A 27758-nucleotide genomic window follows, 5' to 3' on the forward strand; every position below is an offset into this window, starting at 1 on the left:
TATGTTTATTAGTAGAAAACAAAAACGTAGCACGGAAGGAAAAAAATAAAATCTTTTTAAAACAACAACCAAAGGGTTTATTTATGTGGTAGACTGCTGAACGGCGTCTAAGTGAGGTAAAATGAAGAGCTGAAGGTTTTTTGGGTTATCGAAGGTCGGCCAGCAGTTACGGACGGAAACACTAGAGAGAGAGAGAGAGAGAGAGAGAGAGAGAGAGAGAGAGAGGGGGGAGCGTGATATCTTTCTTCAATGCTTTGTAGGTTCTCTCTACCGACCGACCATAACTCCTAAATGGGGTTCAAAAAGTTCTCCAGGGAACAGGTGGAATGAATACGCCCTGTGTGACCAGATAGATCACTTACCAGGAACATGGATTCGCAAGGAAAACAAGCCATTATTTTATTCATGATTCCTACAAGTTTCTTGAAACAAGGTCCAGTCCTTGCCAAGAAACTTTTAAAAAAACATTTTTTTTACAAGGTGGTCACCAATTATTCAAGGCCTGGAAGCCACTCAGGGATAAGGGTTATTGCGTGTACAGTACGTTAGTGTTGAGATTTGATAAAGTGTCTATTAAGGGCGCGGTTCATCAGGAATTTGTTTATGTTGGGCTTGAAGACATCAAGGTTGTAGTCAGGTGGGAAACAGGCAGACGGAACAGAGTTCCACAGACATGCACTTCTAAGAAAGAAGCTTTGTTCATGGAATCTACGTTTTGGTTTTGGCACAGATAAAGTTTTGACAGTGGTTTCAGCTAGACGGGTGTTTTTCGTGAAAGATCGGCGAGGGGGGACCAGAGATTGGAGTTCAGACGAGCACCTGCCATGGAAGTAACGATAAAACAACGACAGGCTCGCAACGACTCTCCTGTGAGAGAAAGGTTGCAGGGAAGAGAAAAGCCACAAAGCCTATTTTGTACTCTGTCAAGGCAGGATAGAGTGTTTTTAGCAGCTCCTGCTCAGATGTGGCAACAGTACTCCATCCTTGGACGTACTTGGCTTTTATATAAGTAGAGAATTGCGACAGCAGTGAGATATCTTCTGGAGCGGTAGAAGGATCCCACCATCTTTCCAGCGACCTTGGCAATAGACTTGATTTACGTGTTCCATTTCAGGTCAGGAGTAAAGGTTAAGCCCAGAAGCTTATCAAAGCATGGAGCTTCCCCTAGTCGAGAACCGTCCATGTCAATTGATGCCAGTTAGGGATCAGAGCGTTGATGATGTAAAGATAGGAGCTTGGTTAGTGACCAGCCACCTCTTCCCCCACTGTACCATGCATTCAAGATCAGAGGAGAGAGAATTAGAGAGAACTTTGTCATTTATCACCTTAGATGTGTTGCCATAGATGGTCGTGTCATCAGCATTGAGGTCAATGAATGATTTAAATATGTGTTTAGGGAAATCATTGATGTAGATCAGGAAGAGAGTTGGGCCCAGGATGAACCTCTGAGGGACTTCAGCATTAATACTGAGGGCCTCTGATTTCTGCCCGTCAACCACTACTCTTATGAGCCTATCAGAGAGAAATGATTTAATGATCAAGAAAACATTTCCAGTTATACCGTAGCTGAAAATCTTGTGAAGTAGGCCCTTATACCATACCTTATCGAAGGCTTTTGATATGTCAAGAGCAAGTGTCCTAGAGAGGGAGCCTTTGTCGAGAGATTCACTAATCCGATGAAATATAACCATTAGCACATTTGCTGTAGATCTAGCAGAGCGGAAACCATATTGTATATCACTAAGAAGGTTATTTCTGCTGAGATGGTTGACTACTTCTCTATTTAATATGGATTCCAGCAACTTACTCATGACACACAGGAGACTTATTGGCCTGTACTGAGAGGGGGACGACTTATCACCTGAATTCTTAAATACAGGGCATATTGACGAGGTTTTCCAGGGTGTTGGGAAGCATTTCTCTTTAAGGCAACGCTTAAACATGTTTGTAAGTATGTGGGCAAGTTCTGGTTGAAGCTTTTTCAGCACTATAATTGGAATGCCGTCAGGGCCAGTTGCTTTACTGGAATCAAGGTTCTTGATTAGCTTGGCGACATCACGCACAGATATTTGTATGTTGCATAGCGTGTTGTCTGGGAACCAAGCCGCTGTTCAGCAACTTTGGATTTAACGGACCGAGCATATAGATCTCTTGCATTTTTTATTACTCTTTTACAGTGGTTGCTGGCAGTCCTGAAAGCAGCTGTAGTCACAGTGCATCTATTACGTTGGTAGCTATGGAAAAAGTGATTTCTGTGCGCGATGGCAGCAGCACATTCTGGGGAGAACCATGGCCGGCTGTTAGGTTTTTGTTGAAGTTTTTTGGATCGTATGAATCGGTCTATGCCTACAATTAGCCATTCGGCCAGGTCTGATACTATGGAGGACACATCCTTTTTAAACATGTAATGTAGGGGTAGATCAGATATAAATGTACGGAAGCTATCCCAGCCAGCCGTAGAGTATCGATATACTGTACGGTTGAGAGATAGGTCTGAAGACTTATTGCATTTCGTTTTTATCTTAACTGATACAACCGAGTGGTCGGAAGATCCCAGAGGGGACAGAAGGGAACACGAACATAGCTCAGAGGAAGTTGTGAGAAAAAGGTCTTATTTTTCTAAAATATATTTCTAATTAATATCAGCCCCTTGAAATAAAATCATATCAGTTAATGCAAATTTTGTTGAATTGAGAAAAAAATATTGAGACGATGGAAAACGGATTGACAAAAATAAAAACATAAAGGAAAGAAAAACAAAATTACTTACACAGGACTTCTTGATCTGGAATATCGCAAAAATATACTGATGCTGAACCTGAAAAGATAGAATTGTACATTGTTATATTATAAATACTAAGCTCAATAAAATTAATAACATCTGAGAAACGTTAGCACTATCGATTGGAAATATAACAGAAATTGACTTACCAGATGTAATGATAGCTGTTAGCACAACCTGGGATAAAATATAAAAAAAAATTTCTCAAAAACATGATATTTAAAAAAAAAAAAATAAAAATAGTTCTTTAAGGCATCACACATTTCGTGGCCGCCTTGTCTTAAGTCCGATATTAAAAGTCACTGTTGCTATTCAAGGCATACACAAAGTTAACGATATCTTTTTGTTTTAACTTATTTTAACATGTTTTTTCTTACAAATAAATATAATTAACCCTATTGAGTTAAAAAAAAACTGATTTAAATATAAATATACAATATATAATAATAATAATAATAATAATAATATATCATCATCATCATCATCATCATCATCATCATCATCATCATCATCATCATCATCATCATCATCATCATCATATTTATAACCATATTTACTACATTTAGTAGCGTTTCTGTGGATTCTGACTATTTTTTTCAGGCCTTATTTGAAAAATATTTTCTCCTCAATGAAGTGTGGGAGTAAAAACTTGGTTTTAGTAGTGCCTTTAGTAGGGCCTCCTTAATTTTACTTAGTGCTTGCAGTAGTGCTCCGGAGGCTTCTTGAGTTGTATTTTTTCACTCATCACTTAAAGAAAATGTTATCTCGAGACTAGAAACAAAATCACTTTTTTTTGTAACATGCCAACGAGTAGACTAAATAAAAAATAATTACGAGGGGGAGGGGGGGGGAGAGACAGACCGAACTTTTGAAAGTTGCAAAAAAATAAAAAAAAAATAATAATTTGCTAGAACGTTGTGCGTGAAACTGAACCTCCTTCCAAATCTTTAAATATTGATTTTTTTTTCAATTATTTTATAATCCGGTAGCTTAGTGTCCAATAATCCGCAGAAATAGTTGAAACAAAAAAAAAAAAAAAACGAAAAGGAAAAAATTGTAAGGGTGCCGATTGTTCAGGTGTACCTACATTTTTTTGAATATTTTCTTTACCAATGTGTGTGGTTAAAACTAGAACTTCATTTAAAAAAAAACTAGTTTTTTCGTGCCCAAAATTATTTATTTACGATTTTTATTTTTGTATTTTTTATTGCAAGTTGGAATTGTTTTAACCCCCCCCCAAAAAAAAACAAAACAAAAAACAAACCAAATATGTTTTTCTAATATAAAAAATAACTACTTGATCAATTTACACATTAAAAACATTTAGTTTTTTATGGTCTAACCCAGCGTAGTTTAGCTCCTAAAAAATCCAAATCTACTTTTTTGGGGCCAATACATTTCAACGGTCTTTAAAGATAATATAAAAGAGGTATTTTTTTTTTAAATTAAAATTTAACATTTTAGCGTGGAGAATAAATTTCTTATATAAATTTAACGTGAAATGAGACTCCATTTCTTGGCGACGTAGCAAAACATGTAATCGTTAGGATTTTTTAAAAGTTTGATGGCGTGGGGTGGGGACAGAAAGGGGAAATGTGTTTGGGTGGGATCATAAGTTCCAAACATTTTAAAAATACATAGAAACACTTCAAAATGTGCGTGTGTGTGGGGGACTTTTCATTTGTTAAAAGATTCGCTTTGAAAAGGTCAAACCGTTAAATATTACTTAATCAGTTAATAATTATTTCCTGATATTTTAAGACTGTTAACACACACACACACACACACACACACACACACACACACACACACACACACACACACACACACAACTAGGGTGTACCTGTACAATGCACACTCTCTTCTTGTATATACATATTTTTTTTCAATTTTTTTTTGAACGGATTACACCTCTCTTATATAAAGGATTTTCATTTAGTCTAAGGGCAATGATGTTAAGACCTTTTTATCCAATGTATTTCGTATTGTTTTCGCTGATCGTCATGTTTGTTTTCGTGTGCGCGTGCATTCATTTTTTTTGTGCGCGCTAAATTGTATATTGGTTACACTAGTCGCCACGCTTGTTTTCGCATGTGCGTGCATTCAATTTTTGCGAGTTTATACTTTAATTCTGTATACTCACTTGCACTTTTATGCTTTAATTCTGTATACTCACTATTCCATAGCTATATACTGACCCAACGGTTCACGGGTAGTCTAGTATATATATATATATATATATATATATATATATATATATATATATATATATAAAGGAAGATGGACGAGACGAGTCAATACTGCTTGTTCCCTTAAAATAGAGATTATGAATATATTCATATGTTTACGGGACTGCAACAATTGTAACCCATGAATAATCAAATCTTACCGTCATAAGAAAAATTAAATAAAATACTTACGCAAATAATAACCAGAAAGATAGGATTCATGTTTCCTGAAAATAAAGAAAGTTTCTTGAATATGATAAACTGTTAAATTTCGAGTGGATTTGTTACACCCCCCCCTCAATGGATCTTATTATTTAGGACAAGCAGGGAGACCCGATGTTGCTCGAGATTGAATGAGGATCAACGAATGTTCTGAACTTTCAATACTTTTATTGCCATCGAAATCGGCGAAATCGCTAATTTTTCAATCAAATCGATTGATTGCCTGCTCTAGTCAGGAACCCATCGTGGTGCACCAGGAGGAAGCTTCACATGCTTCCCTGCAGTGACGTAGTCCACTATACATTGTTGTCTACATTGCACTGTAGAGAACTTACAAGTAACATAATTCAATTCAAAATAGAAACATTCATTTCCAACGCTCTCCTCTCATATCAAAGAAACTACTATTGATGTTTTACTTTCTTTTTTCAATTATCGATTTTCGATACTTATCGGAGGCATCCCGATACAGAACCTATCTAAAAACACTCCCAGACGAATAAAGTACATTTGTGTAAAATTAAAAAAAAAAAAAAAATAGTCAGCATAGTCATTTCGGAGTCCATAGGGAACAAACTCTTACACACACAGCACACAATGTCATAATTCCTCGGAAGGAGTGCCCCAAACGATAAGCAATATTCTAACCCCTTCTCAAGAAGACAAATCCTAGAACTGCACAATAGTACTTGGTATTCCCCAAATTGCCAACTATCTAGTAATGGCCATGCTTGACGTCGATTAACTTCTATGATCTAATAAGGGTCAACGTAATTATCCCGGTGCATTTTGTTGACAAATATTTTTTTGTGTTGCGTTTTAAATGTATTTTTTTTTACTCATGCATGGTAATGGTGTTTTTATTTGCACATGAACAGATAAACTCTAAAAACTCCATAAATTTAAAAATTTGTTAAATTTAGAAATATGAAAAAAAGAACTTGAAACATTGCAATTTTGTAAAATAAATAAATAAATAAATAAAATAAATAAACAAAATAAAAATAATTTTAATATTCATTGTTTATTTTTTTTTTAAATGTGAACGTTGTGAATGATCGTTCTTATCATTACTAAAATGCTTATATATTTGAAACAATTCGACCCCGCCCCCCCCCCCCCAGATGTGGTCACTTTGAAAATCTTTAACCCCAACACGTGGTCCTAAAATAGTACAGTTTCACTAAAAGAAACATAAAAATGAAGTTAAGTGCTAGAATAGAGACTATTGAAATCAAGATCAATATTTTGCTTTATTTCGCCATTTTTCGGATAGCATTGAGGTTTTTCTAACCTAATGCTTTACAAAATAAAATTTGCCAAAATCTCTAAAAAAAAATTTAAGATTAAAAAGACTGAAATAGCTAACATTTTTCAAGAGCTCCTATTCTACAATTGAACCATAGTAGAAATAAGAATAAATAAATAGTGTTTTACCCGAGTTCTTTGACAGAAAAACAAACTTCGCAGTTCAGTCGTCTACCAGACAACTGTTTGATTCCTTTCTTTTGGAGTGCAAGAACTGACAAACTGCATGAATTGTGTTTAAAGATACTTTTATTTCTCCAAGATACATGTGCCTGTGAAAAATATGATTTTAGAAATTTGTAATAGAGACAACACAAGAAAAAAAAAAAAAAAAGAGATATTTAAATAAAATTTAGGTAAAAATGACAGCGGCAAAATAGCAACGGTAAAAATGGCAACGGTAACAATGGCAAAAGTGGATAAATAGGAAAAATAGCATTTTGATAACGGAAAATCAGAACCGTTCCGAGGAGAATGAAGCCTACTCCTTTTTCTCTATTTTAAAATAAGGTTAAGTCCCCATCCTCTAATATATTGAAATAAATATTCTTAAATATATATTTACATTGGTGGTGATAGGGATTAGGCCCCCTGACATCTCATTTTATTATTTTTTTCATAACTTCCTGCTACCAATATTTTAAAATAAATATCCTTTAATTTTTTAATCGATTTTTTGAAGTGTTTTTTTTAGAAGAGGTGTGATGATAGGTTCCCTCTTCTTAAAAGAAAAGGTAGGCGTTTACTACTTCCTCATGTTTTAATTGAAAATGCTAATTCTTTTTTTTACAAATAATCAAATAATTTTTTTAAATAATAGGAATTTTTTCTTTGAACATATTTTTATTTTATAGTTTACTAGCAGTTCAGCACGTCTTTGCTCGGGCTCAATGTACTGTTCATAACTTGCCCCACGTATGAATACACTTCATGTAAGATTTCAAATGTTTAGACCAAAATTTGTCTGAGTAATTTCGTAGAGACCGCAGAGATCAATTTTTTTTAAACTTAGACCCCAATTTTGACCCCTTAACATTTATTATTTTGATCTCAAATCACAATACAAAGTTTTACATGTGCCCAAGTTACCTACATCGAAAATGTCAAGTCTTTAGGCACAAAATTGGCGGAGGAATTTGGTAGAATCTGCAAAAGTCAACTCTTTCAACTTTGACCTTTTAGCAGCTAAATTTTCGCACGAAAACTGATTAAAATACTTGCCGCATGTCTGAATATCTGTTATGCTTAAATTTCAAATGTTTAGACCCAAAATTGGCTGAGTAGTTTGCTAGACACCACAAAGGTCAAATATTTTGAACTTTGACCCCTTGGCAGCTCAAATTTTCGACCCAAACCGATTAAAAAGCTTGTCCTATATCTGAATTCCCTTTATATAAAATTTCAAAGGTTTAGACCAGAAATATGCTGAGTAATTTGGTAGAGATCGCAGAGGTCAAATTTTATTAAACTTTGACCTCGATTTTGACCTCTTAACATTTATTGTTTTGGGCTCAAATCAAATTAAAAAGTTTAATCCATGTCCAAGTAACCTACATCTTAAATTTTAAGCATTTAGACCCAAAATTGGCGAAGGAGTTTGGTAGAGTTTTCAAGGGTCAAATCGTTGAACTTTACTCCTTGACAGCGAAATTTCTGTCCAAAAACCAATTAAAAAGATTTTCCTAAATCTTAGTACCCCTCTATGTCACATCTCGAGTCTCTAGACCGAAGATTGACAGAGTTATTTGATCATGTAAATTAATGCAAATTTTGTTGAATTGTGGAAAAAATGTCGAGACGATGGAAAATGGATTGACAAAAATAAAAATAAAAACATAAAGGAAAAAAAAATACTTACGCAGGACTTCTTGATCTGGAATACTACAAAAGTATACTGATGTTGAACCTGAAAAGATAGAATTGTACATTGTTATACAAGGTAGAAAAGCATTTCATCTAAGGTATGAAAATTGTTAAACAAATGTTTTTACTATAGGCTTTAAAAATAAAGATACAAGATTCAATTTGAAATTTATTTACCTTCAAAGTTCACTTTTATAAATTTTACAAAGTAAGGTATAAAAATTTAATTTAAATTGAATCAAAAAATTACCTTGGATTTATTTTATGTAATGTACATTCTGTTGCACTTTAAAAAAATTATTGAAAATTTTATATCTATATCATTAATTGCTAGATGAAAGATAATGTTTTTAAATTCTAACAAAATGTACATTACATAAAATAAATCCAAGGTAATTTTTTGATTCAATTTAAATTAAATTTTTATACCTTACTTTGTAAAATTTATAAAAGTGAACTTTGAAGATAAATAAATTTCAAATTGAATCTTTTACCTTTATTTTTAAAGCATATAGTAAAAACATTTGTTTAACAATTTTCATGCCTTGGATGAAATGCTTTTCTGACTTGTATCTTATCTTTTTAAGATTATATTTTAAAACTCTCCTCCTCTCTATTTCAGTTTGTATTTCTCCTCACATCACAACTCATTTTTGCAACCCCCTCTTTGTATTATTACAGATCTGAATATTCTCTCTGTTTCAGTTTGTATTTCTCCTCAAACCACAACTCATTTTTGCAAACACCTCTTTGTATTATTACAGGTCTGAATAATGAGAAAATCTGATTTTTTTTAACAAAAACTTAAAAATTACTTTTTTAGATTAAATTTTTTAAAACTTCTTTCAGAATAGAAAATCTTTAAAATTAAATAAGGAACATATTTCATATAGGTTTCATTAACAAATATTCAGTACATAACGAGAAAAATAGAGATGAAAATTTCAAAAGGATTGTATAACTGGTTACGGTCAATTGTAGTCCTCGCCAGCGAAAGTCTTTGTTATTATTATTCTATTATTATTATTATTATTTAAAACATTTTGTGTCCTGCTCTTTCGTGCGAGGACTAATTATAAATACTAAACTCAATAAAATTAATAACATCTGAGAAACGTTAGAACTGTCGATTGGAAATATAACAGAAATTACCAGATGTAAAGATAGCTGTTAGCACAACCCGGGATAAACTATGAAAAAAGTCTCTCAAAAACATGACCCTGTTGAGTTAAAAAAACTGATTTAAATATAAATAAATAATAACTAAATAATAAATAAAAAACACCCCTCCAACAAAAGCAGCAGCAGCAGTAGCAGCAGCAGCAGCAGCAACAACAACAACAACAACAACAACAAAAAAAAGAAAAAAAAATGTTCAAAATATAAAGTGATTTTGAACATTTTTCATCTTACCCTTTAGGGACCAACGGGTAGACTAAATAAAAAAAATAATTACGGGGTCGGGGCGGGGCGAACTGACTTTTTCTCAAAGTGAAAAGTCGCAAAAAATATATCATCATCATCATCATCATCATCATCATCATCATCATCATTATTCTGCTGCTGCTGCTGCTGCCACGGCGATACCAGATACTTTTGATGATGACGATGAGGGGTTGCTGAAGGAGCCAACGTCAAATCGGGGCTGTAAATCGATTCTGAAAATCGGAGATCGGTTTACTAGAACGTTGTATGTGAAACTGAACCCCCTTCCAAGAAAAGGTAGTCGTTTACTACTTCCTCATGTTTTGATTAAAAATGCAAATTCTTTTTTTTTTTTTTTTTTTTTTACAAATAATCAAATATATTTTTAAAATACTAGAAATGTTTTCTTTGAGCATATTTTTATTTTATAGTTTGTTTTATCTATGGGATGGAAGTGCAGGCTTCACCCTATTTAAAAATATAGCGAGAGAAGCTAGATACTTCTCTTCTCGAATGTTCCTAATTTTCCGTTAGCTAAGCGCCATTTTTTTCCTATTTATTACTTATTATTTTTTTCTGTTGCTATTTAATCTTTGCCATTTTTATCGAACATCAATTAAATGTTACGGCGATACCAGATACTTTTGAAACAAATGGTTTCTTCAGGCTGGCGTGGAATACGGAACATGACAGCCAAAAAATATATACACTAGGTATCCCCAAAACAATGTGAAAAACGGAGCGCATGTTTCCGTGACGTCAGACTTGTGTTAACCATACGAACTATGGAAAAGTAGACTTAATGATTTTTTAAAACCTTTGTTTATCTTCTTCAAACTGAAATTAATAATTAATCTTTGTTATAATTTTGTTAGGTTTTAAGATTTATACAGTCTAATGATTAATAATATTATAAACATTTGTATATTAAATATGAAATACGATTTTACTGAATGTTCTTTTGGTTACCTACGGGCTTCCATATTTTGTTCGGTAAAAAGAGACAAACAAAATATGAGGAGGGACCTACAAAATGCTTAATATTTGTGCAATAATATTTTCAAATCGGTTTTAATCTGGCGATAAAATAGCTGTCAAGAGTCATGTTTATGTAAAAACTTAATATTAAAAAATTTTTTAAACACAATTAAAAATCTATGCTGTAACAGAACATTATGACATAATGGAATTTTAATCGTTTTAATCTTTTAAAAATTAATTAATGTTTACGAAGTTTCTTTTTCTTGGCAATTCAACTGATTATAGTATATATTAATTCGAAAAAACGCTATTAAAAACATATTAATATTAAATTGATATCATTTTTTTATTGCAACTTCAAGGTTAATTTTTTGTTCAATACGTGTATTTAAACTTTTTAAAAATAAATATATTTTACTTATTTGAACTCTTATGTTTCATAATAAATAGAAATTTCGATAGATTTAAATATATTTTGTTCGAATTTCGAAAAAATAAATATGGGGTGGGGAAACACGCACTAAAAAAAAAATTCTCCTCATATATTTTACGGAAACTGCATTGTATATGTAATTTCATTCTAAAATGGATAAGTATCGAAAATTTCACGAAAATCTGACCACTAGTTGATTTTTGCTAGATTTATTAAACACGGGTATGTTTTCACGTTCGGAATGTCTACTACATAGGAACGTTACTTTAAAGCGCCAATTATGTAAACAAGATTTTCGCCTCGCAATTTCATTATTTTCATTCGATGAAAAATTAAAAAAAAAATTATTACTGGTTTATTTTGCCCTTCTTCTTTTAAATGGTACAAAAGTTATACTGATAATATTAATTTATAATAAAGTTACATCGGGTTACATATAGGGTGGGGTAATTCTGTTGTGAATTTTGGCAGTCCCAATACACAAGTAGCATATAGAATACATTTACACACTAATTTTATCGGGTTTGTATTACTGTACACATAGATTCGAAAAAGTTGTCAAAAAACAAATATATAATAAATAAATGTTATCAAAGGTAAGATAAATTACTTTTCTACCAAACTGGATATATTTTTCGTGTTTTTATTCAATGTAACATGTTTATCCAGCTCTAAAAGCATACAGTGTTTACCGATTGGAAAATTCAAAATAGGGGCCGACTCTCTCTTTAACACGGTAAGTTTTAGAAAAGGTGCTATAAATAAAAAAACTAGACAAAATACTGTTGGAAACTCGCTCAATATAAGTTACCGTGACATAGTTTGACATATATTCGGCGGGTTTTTAATAGTATTTTGTCTAGTTTATTATTTATAATACCTTTTCCCAAACTTACTGTGTTAAAGAGAGAGTCGGTCGCCATTTTGAATTTTCCAATCGGTAAACACTTTATGCTTTTCGAGCTGGATAAACATGTTACATTGAATAAAAACACGAAAAATATATCCAGTTTGGTAGAAAAGTAACTTATCTTACCTTTGATAACATTTATTTGTTATATATTTGTTTTTTTGCAACTTTTTCGAATCTATGTGTACAGTAATACAAACCCATTTTATCTTTAAAAGATGGTAATCATTTCTTACTCATCAAGTTTAGGCTCCGATAAAAAGTTTATTTTGATTGAAATATAATTTTGAAATATATGCCGATATCTTATTGTGATATTTTTACAACTTTGAACATGGTGCCTATCGCGTTTTGCGTTTGAAGTCTTTATACATACACACATATATGTACATACATATACACATACATATATATACTTACATTTATACACATGCATATAGATACTTATACATATGCATATATACATATCTATATATCTATAAAAGTGAAATTGTCTGTGTTTTTGTCTGTGTGTGTATATTTACCTACCAAATGACTCTGTCATTTTTCAGTTTACGGACTCGAGATTTGACATAAGGGGTATTGAGATTTTAGAAAATCTTTTTAATCGGTTTTCGGACAGAAATTTGGATGTCGAGGGGTTAAAGTTCAACGATTTGACCTTTGAAAACTCTACCAAACTCCTTCGCCAATTTTGGGTCTATACACTTAAAGTTTTAGACATAGATAAACCTTTTTACTTGATTTGAACCCCAAAACAATAAATGTTAATGGGTCAAAATTGGGGTCAAAGTTAAAAAAAAAAAAATTGACCACTGCGGTCTCTACCAAATTACTCAGCCAATTTTTGGTCTAAACATTTAAAATTTTACATAAAGTGTATTCAGAGATAGGGCAAGCTTTTTAATCGTTTTTGGGTCGAAAATTTGAGCTGCCAAGGAGTCAACGTTCAAAAGATTTGACCGTTGCAGTCTCTAGAAAATTATTCAGCAAATTTTTGGTCTAAACATTTAAAATGCCAAGAGGTCAATGTTGAAAAAGTTGACCTTTGCAGACTCTACCAAACTCCTCCGTCAATTTTGGGTCTATACACTTGAAATTTTAGATGTAGGTTACCTGAACAAACGTTTTAATATATATATATATATATATATATATATATATATATATATATATATATATATATATATATTAAAAATGTTTTATATATATATATATATATATATTTATTAAAAAGTTTGTTCATATGTACATACATAGGGCCCGACCAAAGCTGGGCTGAACTGCTAGTATATATATATATATATATATATATATATATATATATATATATATATATATATATATATATATATATATATTAAATTAGATAAAAGTCGATAAAAATATTGTACACATATACACTCATGAGCAAAAAAAAAAAAAAAAAAATGGGCTAAGAGTGAAAGAAGGAAGAAATCGATTTTTCAATATTTTTCCATGAATTTTTGTTATTTTTAACATAAAATTTCTATTTTGCAGATCATTCTTATTATACCATATAATAATAAGTGGAAAAAGTAATCCTAAATATGGTAGGACCGCATCTTGGCGAGGATATAAAAAAACGAATTGCAGGATTAAGGCACTCCAAAATGACTTACAAGCAGATTTTTATATTTTAAGAAAAGAAAAAATGAGATCATCTCTTTCTGTAGTGAATTGGTCAAAGGTTCGAAGTCGAATGCTTAGTAAAAGGGAAATCTGGATCTGGTCGCCATAGGACGACTACAGATTAAATTAACTGTTTTGAAGGATTGAAAGAAAACTTATGTTGACCATAGCAAAAAATTCAAAACAGGGGCTGGAAATTCTCTTTCTAGATATATAATATCTAGACGAATGAAAAAAAAAAATTGGAATTTTCTTCTAAAAGGTGTGCAAAGAAGCCATTTTTATCTAAGAAGAACATCAATGATAGAACGAGATTTTTCTCGTATTATGGCAAGAAATATACAGACTGGTTCAGGAATGTTTTCTGGTCAAATGAATCAAGATTTTGTCTTGTTATTGATGCTCCCGATGCTCCCGAATGGTACAATCGAAGAACTGGAGAAAAATTTTCACCAAGTCGCATAAAAACGACATTTAAACACAGGAATGGAGAGATAATGGTATGGGGAACTTTTATTGCAGCAGGAGTTGGGGAACTCATTAGATGTGAGAAGTCAATCAATGCAAAGGAATACATTCGAATATTAGAAACAGGACTGTTACCAAATATCCAGGAGCTGGGAATATCTCAGAACATTATTTTTCCACACAATAATGCCCCTGCACACACTGCTAAAGTCACAAAAAATGATTTTCTGATAATTCAATTAATGTGATATTTTAGCCAGGTCAAAGCCCCGATTTAAACCCAATCGAGAATATTTGGTCCATAATATCTCGTGCATTGGATGGAAGAACCTTTTCGAACAATGACAAACTGTGGGAAGCTGTGCAAAGCGAATGGAATAGCATCCCCTCTTCACAGTGTTTCAGTTTGGTAGAGAGCATGTTTAAAAGGATCGATCTGTTAAAGAAATCAAAAGGGAATGCGATTTCATCCTAAGTATTTATTAAAGTAAATGTCTTGTTCCGTGTTATTAGTCTCGTTTAAGTTTCCTTGTTCTTTGTTCAATATAGCTTTTTTTAGTGCAATAAAGTGTATAAAATTTGTTTGGCCCATTTTTTTTTTTTGCTTACGAGTATGCATATATCTAATTGATAATAATAAAATTAGAATCATTTTTTACGATAAGAAATTTAAAATCCAAAAATCTTATAATTAGAGACAATTCATCTCCAACACTCAAAATGTTATTTATAAGTTTACACGCTATTTGAGAGAATGTAACTCCAATAAGAAAATTAATAGCTACATTTGGTTTACAACCACTACCCTATCTCGCCGCCTAACCATGCATCTTGTAAACTAACTCAATTTACCAACATATACAAAAATATGACTATCCCTCTCTGATTTAAGATAAATTTCAGTAAATAACACTAAAATAATACATTTCAAAATCAGTTAAAAAATTAAAAATACTTGAAGCTATCAAACCCCAACAATCTGCAATTAATACAATTTATTGCCTTTGAAACCAGGAGTAATATTTTTAAATGCTTAACGTAATGCAATTTTATTCTGTAACGCTAATACTAGTATCACGGAATTTTAATTGTTAACGTTTTCCATGCAGTCTTCTACTTGCCGATTCTCTGTTCCAACAACAACATGGCAAAAAAAGAAAGAAAGAAAGATATACTGAAGATGAAGCTTTGCTTCGAAATATATTTATAAATTTCAATATAAATTTCAAACAAAATAAATGTCTGTTTATTTTGTAATAATGCGTTGTTTTGGCTTCAAACGTATATGATACGTAATTTATTTTATTCAAACTCAACCAGCGCTTCCAAGGAACAAAAATCTTAATGTGTAAACGTTCTCTCGGCGTCTAACTGACTTCATGCGTCCGTCTACATTTTGAAACACATTTTGAAATTCTTTTCCTTTCAAGTTTTTTGTTCATTTACTTTTTCACTCGACGATTCTACGAAGAATCCAAAAAGTATAAATCCCTGACTGTACATCGAACGGATACCATACTACTTAGTTTGCTGCAACTTATAATAAAGATTCATACGTAATTTTAGTTAGATCAAGCTATTAGTTTCTGATAAAAAGTGAAAGTAATTGCAGTACATATTAATCCCTAACAGTGCATCGAACGGATACCATAACTAGTTCGCTACATATTATCATAACAAAGCTCCGTGCAAAATTTCAGATATATTGGCCCAGTATTTTCCGAGAAAGTAGAACGGACAGATAAACTACGAGAAATATAATATAATTTATATTACAAGCGAAAGATAAGTTTTCTTTTTAAATTAAATTTAAGTTGGCTAATATATTAACTATTTATTATTATGTTATTTTAAGATTAAATGAGAATAAAATAAGATCTATTTAATAAAATATTGATTTTTTGGTAAAAATGACAAAAGTAACCTGCCGAAGTTTAAATATAATGTGAATACGCATTTCACCGCTCAACTCTCCACAGTCCACAAAGGTTCCAATACACCCTACTTGAGGCGAAAAGGGTAAAAAAAAACAAAAAAAAAAACAAACAAACAAACAAACAAACAAAAAACAAAAACAGAAAAAAGAATAAAATCTGTTGGAAAACCTATACTCCCATAAATTCGTTTTTCTTTTGTGTGTATTGATATTCATATCAAAAATCCTCTTTTCTATCTACTTAAAAAGAAAATACATTTTTCTTATATATGGGTTGTGGAATTGCATTCAGTAGCAAAAGATCTAGCTAATTTGCATATTCTTTTAAACATTCATTTTAATTAATTCCCGATTAGTTTTTTCGGGTTTCTTATGGAATGATCATCTTTAGTTAACTATTACGTATAAATATATTCATGCAGATATTCTACATGATTTATACTTGCATAATATTTGCGTAAAAAGTTTACAGTAAACACAAAATTGTTTCCATATATATATTTATGTATACGTATAAATTTTTGTTTAATCTATATATCTATAAAAGTGAACGTGTCTGTGTGTGTGTGTGTGTGTCTGTGTGTATGCATTTCCCTACGCAATAACTCTGTCAATTTTAAGTCTTCAGACTCGAAATTTAATATACATGATACTGAGATTTGGGAAAATATTTGTGATCGGTTTTCGGCCAGAAATTTGGCTGTTAAGGGGTCAACGATTTGACCTTTGAGAACTCTACCAAACTTCTCCGACAATTTTGGGTCTAAACGCTTAAAATTTTACATATAGGTTCCTTGGACATGGATCTAACATAATAGCTTGATTTTAGCCCCAAACAATAAATGTTAAGGGTTCATAATAGGGGTCAAAATTAAAAAAATTTACTGCTTTTTTTGGCTCAACATACACCTCCAAACACCCGGGCAACGCCGGGCGTAAATGCTAGTATTCAATATTTCTCTTTCTATTCGTCATTAGTCGGATAAAATTGGTCGTTGCTAATTTAGTGCTTAATTTGGATCAACACAAAAAAAAATAAAAATCTAAAACGTATAGATTTAAAAGGCTGAAATAGGTAATATTTTTCAAGAGTCCTTTTTTTTTACAACTAAACCAGATTAGCAATAAAATATAAAAATATACGGATTTGTATTACTGTACACATAGATTCGAAAAAGTTGTCAAAAAATAAAAAAACAACAAAAAACAAAAAAACAAAAACAAATATATAACAAATAAATGTTATCAAAGGCAAGATAAGTTACTTTTCGACCTAACTGGATATGTTTTTAGTGTTTTTATTTAACATGTTTATTCAGCTCGGAAAATATACAGTGTTTACCGATGTATTGGAAAATTCAAAATGGCACCGACTCTCTCTTTGACACGTTAAGTTTGAGAAAAGAAGTTAAAAATTAAAAAAACTAGACAAAATACTGTTAAAAACACACCGAATATATGTCAGCCTATGTCACGGTAACATATAATAAGCGAGTTTCTAACAGTATTTCGTCTAGTTTTTTTATTTTAACTCCTTTTCTCAATTTTCCGTGCCAAAAAGAGAGTCGGGCGCCATTTTAAACTTTCCAATACATCAGTAAACACTTTATGTTTTTCGACCTGAATAAACATGTTACATTAAATAAAACACTAAAAACATATCCAGTTAGGTAGAAAAATAACTTATTTTGCCTTTGATAACATTTATTTGTTATATATTTGTTTTTTTTTTCACAACTTTTTCGAATCTATGTGTACAGTAATACAAACCCAAATATACATATTTACCTGAGTTTTTTAAATTCACTTGGTTGATGCTAAACACGCATTTCAGCTTTTAATATGATGAAAAAAAAAGACGACGGTTATTTTATAGACTTTTGCAACACAAAGCAGAAACCGTATTTTTCCTTGAAATAAGAAACTAAACTTGTTTTTTTTAACATCGTATATCGCAAGTTATATAAAAAATCAAAAAAAAAAAAAGCAACAACAAACAAACAAACAAACAAAAAAACTGAAACCAATCCCATTTATTGTACCATTTTCCAATCTGTTGGGCACAAATAACTGAGACGCAATTACTACCAGTGCGAACATTTTTTTCGTTTATTAAAATAAACGAAAAAAGTTTTCGTTTATCATAATAAAATAATAAAAAAAATGTTCGCACTGAAAACAACAAAATTAGGCACAAAATACGCATTGAAAATTATACTTAATTTAATAAACCATCTTAATTTTTTTCACAATTACTTCTTACTGACTATGTGTATTTGGTATAGGGATATTATGGTGTCTATACTAGGCCAGAACTCACCAAAAAGCCGTATATCCACACGTTCGGTAATTTTACATATGTTTCTTTGTCTGGAAAGAAGCAAGAAAACGGAAACATTTTTTTTTAAATTATGATGTTTTAATGGTCATAAAATATATGTTCACTTTGTTTCATTCATATATTAGATAGATTTCTTTTTGTAATAAAAACGTTATATATATAGTCATCCACATCCATTACTGTTTCGCTGTATCACAGCTCATCAGTGCGGCTAGACAGGTAACTAACTCAAGCCAGGATCGAAACCCGACCGCCCAAACGCCATATTTCTGTTATGTTAACGATACTTTTGCGACTTTCCCTTGTCGAGACCTTGCTTTCAAATTTTTTGATCATGTCAATTCCTTACATCAAGCTCTGTCTTGCACTATGGAGGTTAAAAAGGACATTTTTCTCCCGTTTCTCGATGTTCTGGTCGAAAGGTCTAGAGGCGTGTTCCTTAGTTCTATATACAGAAAACCAATCTTCACAGGCTTATATACTAAAGGGTGTTCATTTACACCCCAAACTACTAAGTTGATGTTGATTCAAACATTAATACATAAGGCCTTAGTTATTTGTTCGCCTTGTCGTCTAAATGCTGAAATTATTAAAATTAAAGAAATTCTAGTCGATAACGACTACTCTGAATTCGTCATTGATAAATGTATTAAATTTAAAATTATCCAATTTAACAAGGATATAACGTTTTACCCTTTTAAATATTCTGTATACCTTACTGTGTGTTGCAGAAAAACGTTTTCCTCGTATTAATTAATTTAAACAGGCTATTAACAATTGTTTTCCGTCCGTTCTACTCCGTATAATTTTCAATACTTCGTATAATTTTCTTCTTTTAAAAAGGACAGCTTGCCTCGCACAAAATTTAGCATTATTATATATAAATTCCAAAGCCGGTGTGATGCTGTCTATGTGGGGGTGAACCAGCGTTCACTTTGAAACAAGAATCGGGCTACATGTACCTTCAGGTTTCCGTAATATAAACAAATACAAAAATAAAATTCTTAACCCTACCTACAATAATTTAGATTATTTATTTAATAATCCAGAATGTGGTCTGGCGTACAAAGACGATTTTTTTCTTCAATTTTGTTCCGGGGCTGATCGAGTAATCATTTGAAAAATTCTCGAGTCGGTTTCAATCGCACAACGCAATTTTCTGCTCTCTTGTGTATATTTTCTACGAGAGATATACGAGTACAAATGTTTTTTTTTAATGTTTTCTTTTTCCCATATATTTTCATGCGAGAAATATTTTTTTACTTGTATTCTCTTTTGCGAGTTTTTCAATATATATATATATATATATATATATATATATATATATATATATATATATATATATATATATATATATATATATATATATATATATATATATATATATATATATATATATATATATATATATATATATATATATATATATATATATATATATATATATATATATATATATATATATATATATGTGTGTGTGTGTGTGTGCTGGGCGTTTGCTCAGTTGGTAGAGTGCTTGCCTCGCATGCAAGAGGCTCGGGTTTCGAATCCTGAGTTCGGATGTGTCTAACTGATGAGCCTAAATGAGGGTGAAACTCGAGTCTTGGACTTCTGGTTCGTTGACTGTCATGGCTCTTGTGGGCTGCGACGTTGTTTGGCTGTGGAATTTATTATATATATATATATATATATATATATATATATATATATATATATATATATAATTCCTTTCTTCCCTTATATTCATATTTTATGGTAATTATTGTAAATATATCCTATTCGTTTTAATTCTACTTTTAACTCATTCTCCTTTACTTTTTTATTCCCCTTATTTTTAAAAAACAAAATGGCATGGTACTCTCCTGATGAAAATGGCGGAAGGCGTCTTGGGATAAAGGGAATTCTCCTCCCCGTTATATATATATATATATATATATATATATATATATATATATATATATATATATATATATATATATATATATATATACTAGCAAGGCGGCCGAGCGTTGGCCGGGAATAAATTATGATTAACGAATGTTTTACACTCCCATATTTTTATTGTTATTAAAAAGCATTTTTCAATTAAATCGATTAATTGCCTGCTCTAGATGGGGAGCCAACGTGGTGCACCGAGAGGAAACTTCACATGCGTCCCCGCAGTGACTTATTCCACAATGCATTTTAGTCTACATTACACTATAGAGAACTTACTGTTGATTTTTATAAAAGTATTTTTATATATAAAGGCTTGAGTTAACGTTTAAAATGCAAAAGTCAAGTATCATGCTTTAATATTCATCTCGAACGCGTCTCTTTTATATGAAAGAACTTTCTGTTGATTTTATATGTCGGGTTTTTCGGCTTGTGTGGCAATACAACTTCTCAAACACGTTTGTAATGTTAGGCTGTGTAAGGTGTTAACATTGGTCAAAATTGCCTGTTGTTTCTTTTATCGAATTATTTCGATTATTGATTATCGATAATTATCGAAGACATTCTGATAAAAAATATATATCTAAGAACATTGCCACGCCCCTTAAATACCTTCGTGTGAAATTTAATAAAACTAAGCTCAACTGTTTTCGAATACATAAGGAACGAACTCTCACATACACACAAAGTTTCTTTATATGGTAAGTAGATAGATGAATAAGCTAAGTTAACTGAAGTGTATAATTTTACATTCAACGAAAACAGTCTCTCCTGTTGAGCTTCTTACTGCCTTGATACGCACTAATAATTTCACACGAAAAAATTACAGTATAAATTTCGGCTTGTGCATGATACAGGTTCATTTAGCAAAGAAAGATATAAAGTGTCATGCTGCATAAGTTACCAAGCAGCTAAGCATGTCTTTATATAATATTTTTAAAATGTTTTTATCTTCAACAATTACGTGTAATTATATTAATGCTGATATTCTACATAATTTATACTTGCGTTATATTTGTGTAAAAGTTATAGTAAACACAAACCTCTTTCTATATATATTTATATATGCGTATATATATTTGTTTACAAAATTTTGCCTACCAAACTCCTCTGTCAATGTTTGGTCTCCAGACATGAAACTTCATATATAGAGTATTCGAACCAATGCGAAACTTTATATTTGGGTTTTAGTCTGAGTAAATCGATGCAAAAGTGTGAAAATTAAAAAATGAAATTTTCTAGGCGAAGATCGAACGACAGCATTACGAATATGCATGCATAACGTAATAGGTATTGGTTCATGTTTTAATTTTTAGCTTTGTAGTAAACATGTCTTCATAGTACAGTCATTAACGTCAAAGGAAAAAGGAACTCGTAAGCTAAATGTTTTGGTTTCAATTCTCGATAGTGGCGTACGAGTCATTGTTTTTTTTTTAACTTTTCAAATCATTACTAAATATTGGTTCCAATATAATCTATCATATAAATCTCACCTGTTTGTTTAAATGTATGTATGTCTCGAAAAAACTTTCGACAGAGGAGACGGATTTTCACGCGATCGGTATCGTTTTGAATCTCGTCCCATCGGACGACAAATATCGAAAAATTGGTCAAAAACATTAATTCTTACATCCTCAACTGGGCACTTTTCTATAAGGAGGGGTCGCTTTTTTTCGCAGATATTTTCGAAAGTCATCGCCTCTTTTCGATAGTCTAGCAGTATTTAAATCACCGTCACTTCCTGTTTGGCGATGGGCGCAACAACAAACGCATCACGTTTTTTTTCACTTTCTTTTCGTGGTACGGGTTCGAGCCTGCCTGCTTACTAACATTTTTTTTTTGCACTCGAAATTTTCCTTCTTTTTCCCCCCTCTCTTTTTTTTTTTCTCAACCAACACCCTTACACACACCACTTTCTTTTCCGCCTTCGCGTCATGGGTTCGAGCTTGCCCGCCTACTACAACTTTTTTTTTGCTCAACACACACCTCCAAATACCCGGGCACCGCCGGGCACCCAGGCTACTTTAATAATAAATACAAAATCTGCATTAATCAAAATATATTTAAGCGTATTTTACAACCGGGCAACGCCGGGCGACCTGCTAGTATACATCAACATTTTGGAGAAGGTCAGAAAAACATCGGTACTGTCAATTTCAAATCGGATACAAAATGACCAGTTTATCGTCGAAAAATATTGAATTCTGTTCGGCCTATATTTATATCAGTTCTCATCGGAAATACGGACCTCGCCTTGTTTTTTTCGGATTCCAATCACAAAAGCAAAATGCTAAAATATAATACTATAAATGTGTCTACGCATCGATATATTAGTATAAACCTTTAAAAGGACACTGAGCATACGTAACAGAAAATGTGAAAATTCAAGAGGAATATCCCCTGAGAAATGTAAATATTTCAAATTCAAATAAAAAGAAATCGTTAAACTAAAACCTGAGATATATTTTTGCATATACTTTTGAGTCATTGATTGGATATCTGACATTATATAAATTTCTTATTGACAAACAATTTATTGATATTCTTCATCATCTTATGGAAATTTACTGGATTAAAAACTTTATTAATATTTGTATGCGTGTGTATATGGGTATATATATATATATATATATATATATATATATATATATATATATATATATATATATATATATATATATATATATATAAGCCAACAGTTAATAAAATATGTTAAAAAACACTTTGAAATGAGTTAAAAACATATTTAATCTGCAAAGGAAACACTAGATAAATGGATAGTCCTTAATGCGCGGAGTTTCGAAGAAATACTCTCCTTCTCATCAGAGGGTGGGAATTAGCAAAATGCGGGATCGGATTTTATTTTTTAAATAATTTTTATTTTTTTATTTTTATTTTTATTCTTATTTTATTTTATATTATATATCATATTTTATTTTTTTATTCATTTATTTATTCTTTATTTTCTTTTTATTTATCATATATTTATTTAATTTTATTTTCCTTTTTTATTTTCCTTTTAGTGTCGTTTAACAACTCTTGCTGACATTTTTTAAGTGATGACCTGTACATTTCAGTTGACCTATATTATTTTGCCCTATATATATTTTCGCGTCTTTAACATTTCCTGTCTGGGTCATTTTAACTTTTGTTTCCCTTTATTTTATATTTAACTTTATCATTTTTTTCTCTCTCCTTTCTCTTCCCATATCTTTTTTTTATTTATAGTTATGTCTCGGAAGTAGAGTGAAAAGCACACCTTATTTTTCTTTTATTAATATTATTTTTTTTCCTTGTACACATTTTTGTGAATTATTCCATGGATTTCTGCTTTTGGATTATTATGGACCATCTTCTTCCAATTACGGGATTTCCTTGGATTTTACTTGTACAAATGGAAATTCTTTTAACTGTCTTGAAGTTTTACATTTGGATTTTACCGTCACTGGATTTTTTATCTTCCACTATCCATTCATGTGTAATCACCTTTTTCTTTATCATATTCCCTCTGCTTAACTTATTTTGTTTTCAAGTAAGATCTTTGACTTACTTGTTGTTTCATCAAATACTTCTGCATGCAAAAATCCGATCCCGCATTTTGCTAATTCCTACCCTCTGATGAGAAGGAGAGTATTTCTTCGAAACTCCGCGGATTAAGGACTATCCATTTATCTAGTGTTTCCTTTTCAGATTAAATATGTTTTTAACTCATTTCAAAGTGGTTTTTAACATATTTTATTAACTGTTTGCTCATATTATAAGCTCTATTTCCTATTTGGTTTTATCGAGCTTTTATGTCTGGCTGAGATAATTTTATAAATATTAATTCTTTAATATTTATAATTTACTTTAATTTTACCATCTTGGATTATTTTGGTAAATTCAATTGTAATTTTCATTTTATTATAAGCTCCCATTTAGTTGAGCTTTTTATTCTCTCCAGGTATGTTTGAAAAGGAACACATTCCTCTGTCTGCCAAAAATATTCCTATTCCTACCCAACAGGAATATATACACAAATTTGTTCTCGCTTTGAACACTTTCCTAAAAAATATAAGGTGGAAGGCTTATCACCATGACTTAAGCATTAAAAATAAACTTAAAACGCCTATTTCCTCTGAAGACCAACTTCACCCGGAAATCTTAAATGAACTCCCTATCAACTCTCATAGAGAACAAAAGAAATTCGAAAGAATTGCTGCCAAATTTTATGGATTAAAAACTACTGGCCACCCCAAATACAACCCTTACCTCGAAGAGTTTGAGAATTCCATGTTAAATTTAGTAAAAAAAAATTAAATTTAAGAAACAAAAACACCATTATAATCCGGTTACTCGAAAAATAAATAGTTTTGCCGAAAAAGTTAAAAAGAATAAACATATATTCGTCCCTGCTGATAAGACAAAAATTATTATAAACTTGACTATCCTACATATAAAAAAAATTGTATAAAGAACTTAATAAATCTTATAAAATAGTCCCTCCTAATACTTTAGATTCCATTAATTCTGAAGCTAAACTTTTACTGACTTCTATGAACATTCATAACTTCACTGAAATAATTTCTCCGGTTACTCCTAGATTCACCCTCAAAGATCATAAACCTTATTTCTATGACAACCCCTCTATCAGATTGATCTGCCCATCTAACTCTGACTTAGGAGCTGTAAGCAAAAATATCTTAGATAGAATCATCCCTTCTATTAAAGAAAAAGTAGGTTTCCCTCTTTGGCTGAATTCAGATTCCGTAATTAATTGGTTTGTTTCCCTTAAAAATAAACACCTCCTTAACTCCATAACATTTGACATCCAAAATTATTATCGATCAATTTCTCCGATCCTTTTAAATAAGGCTCTTATCTTTGCTAAAAGAAATTCTGACTTAACTAATTTAGAAATAAAATTAATTCTCCTAGCGAGAAAGTCCCTTATACAATTTAACAATAAGCTTTGGACTAGAAAGGATACCCCTGATAATTTTGACATCTTGATGGGTGCTTCTGACTCTGCAGAAGTTACAGATTTAGTGGGACTCTTCTTACTGAAAGAACTTTAATACCACTTTAAACATATCCAAGGGGGTCTTTATAGAGACGATGCCCTTTTTACTACAACAGCCAGGCCAAGAGAGTACAACAAAACTATTAAAAAATTACATAACTTCTTCAATAACTTTGGCCTTTCTATAATTATCGAACCAAACAAAAAAACTTCAAATTTTCTAGATGTTACACTCAATCTTAACACCGAAACTCATAGCCCCTATCATAAACCTAATCTTACGCTTTTATACGTCCATAAATCTTCTAACCACCCCAACTCACTTATAAAATCTATAGTACCATCTGTCTCTAGAAGCAATTGTACTCCCTCGACGTAAATACTCCCGACCAACCCGACAAGCAGCAAAATCCCACCCCTTCACAGTAGAGATCCCTAGATGTAAGACAGCCTTCTACTCCAGTAACTTCTTCCCCAGAACCGCTAGACTTTGGAATTCCCTTCTGGGTCCCTGCTTCCCCAACTGTACTGACATGCAGAAGTTCAAGTGTAACTTGAACCGACAGCTTGCTGCCCAACTCCCTACATAGTACCTCTGATGCTTATGTCCCTGATAGTAGCCCCCTACATCAAAGTGACAATGTGCCTTGTTTGGGGTGAAGATGTAAAAAACAAAACAACAACAAAAAAAAAAAACATATATCCTTAATTGTTTTATTGGAAATGTTTCGATTTAATTAATGAAAGCAAGGAAAGTTTTTCATGAAACGTATATATATTTTTATTATTAAAAACAGACAATGAAAATGATCTATTCATAATTGTTTAAACTGGGCGAGAGCCATTTGAAAACCAAAACATTTATTGTATAAAAATGTGTCAAAATATAATTGTAAAAATATTTATTGAAAAATCTGCGTAAGAAAATATAATTTTAATAAAGCAATTTTGTAATTTTTGTGTTATTTATTTCCTACTTCGGTCATATTTAAATATACCGATTTCTTTCTCTAATTTTAAGGACAGGAAAAAATGGCATCTCTATTTTCGGCAATAAATTGTAGAAGTACCGATTTTTAAAGAAAGTCGCCCACTGGGTAGAAAAATAAAGTCTTAATCTTTAAAAATTTGGCCAAAATAATCGCAACTGTGACTAAGTCGTTTTATTGCTGATTTTAATAACATTTTTTTGCCCTGACGGACTTAGTAGATCGCTCGTGCAAGAGGGAACATTTAATAAAAATGGGGAGTTTTTTTTTTATAAATATTTTTTGTAGATATGGACTTAAAAAGATATTTGTCAAAAATAACCTCTCGAAACTTCTGAGTTAATTCATTTTATTGCTTACTAGCGGGGGTACCCGGCGTTGCCGGGATGTGGTGAGGTATGTGAGGGGGTAAATCAAAATAAAATGGAAAATAAAGAATAAGCGAATGTAATAACCCTGTTTAAATATTATAACTTTTTTAAAATCGGAAAAACAGCGAACGTGATGCAAAATAAGGAATAAGCAAACGGAAAAAAATGGTATAAATAACCCCGTATCAATATTAAAACTTAAAAAATCGAAAAAAAATATCCGATATCTTGGTTCGAACGTGTAATTTTAAGATAATGATGCTTCCACTATAACCGCTGGGCTATGATCGGGTGAGCGAAGATACCTATTTAAAAAAAAATAAACTAATTCAAGAAAGAACGTTTTTTTGCACAATGCGTGTTTGGCTAAATTGTCATGAAGGAACGATTTTTTTACTACCCTTCCTTGTCGCGAACGAATATTTCTATAGGAAATGATCGACCGTTTTTTTCTAATTTTCATATATTATTCGATCAATACATCGCCTTTTCAGATGATACCGGTTTCGACCCGGTCCGATGCCTCCGAGAAAAGTTTTAGACATAATACATACATACATACATACATACATACATACATACATACATACATGCATACATACATACATACATACATACATTTAAACAGATTTATATTATAGATTACAGGATTGTTTTACGATATTTTACGCTAACGGACCCAGTCGATCGGCTGTGTCGAAGTTGCTTTAATAAGCAGCGGTAACAATTTAGTTGTACAATGATCGTACATCATTTTTAGACGTACATATTTGGTAAAACCTGAAATAAAGAAAGATAAAATATCTTTTGAAAAGATAATCATTTTTTTCTTTTACTCTTGTTCACCCAAAACAAGACATACGCCACTTGAATGTAAGCGACTACTATTTGGTTTCATATCTACTAGGAAC

General features: G+C 31.5%; 1 protein-coding gene across 1 annotated transcript in view; it reads right to left on the minus strand.

Moving 5' to 3' along the window:
* The window catches only part of LOC145239884 (uncharacterized), a 28333-nt gene extending 18522 nt beyond the window's left edge, over window positions 1–9811 (minus strand). Inside the window, exons 1-6 of the mRNA XM_080103502.1 lie at window positions 9803–9811; window positions 8399–8446; window positions 6670–6812; window positions 5203–5237; window positions 2932–2959; window positions 2771–2818 (exon numbers count right to left, since the gene is read on the minus strand). Coding sequence (XP_079959628.1) covers window positions 2771–2818; window positions 2932–2959; window positions 5203–5237; window positions 6670–6812; window positions 8399–8446; window positions 9803–9811 — 311 coding nt within the window. The remainder of the gene's footprint in view (window positions 1–2770; window positions 2819–2931; window positions 2960–5202; window positions 5238–6669; window positions 6813–8398; window positions 8447–9802) is intronic.
* Window positions 9812–27758: the final 17947 nt, after the last annotated feature.

This window comes from Euprymna scolopes, chromosome 2 (assembly GCF_053919585.1).
Source record: "Euprymna scolopes isolate OS-2025 chromosome 2, ASM5391958v1, whole genome shotgun sequence".
Taxonomy (NCBI): domain Eukaryota; kingdom Metazoa; phylum Mollusca; class Cephalopoda; order Sepiida; family Sepiolidae; genus Euprymna; species Euprymna scolopes.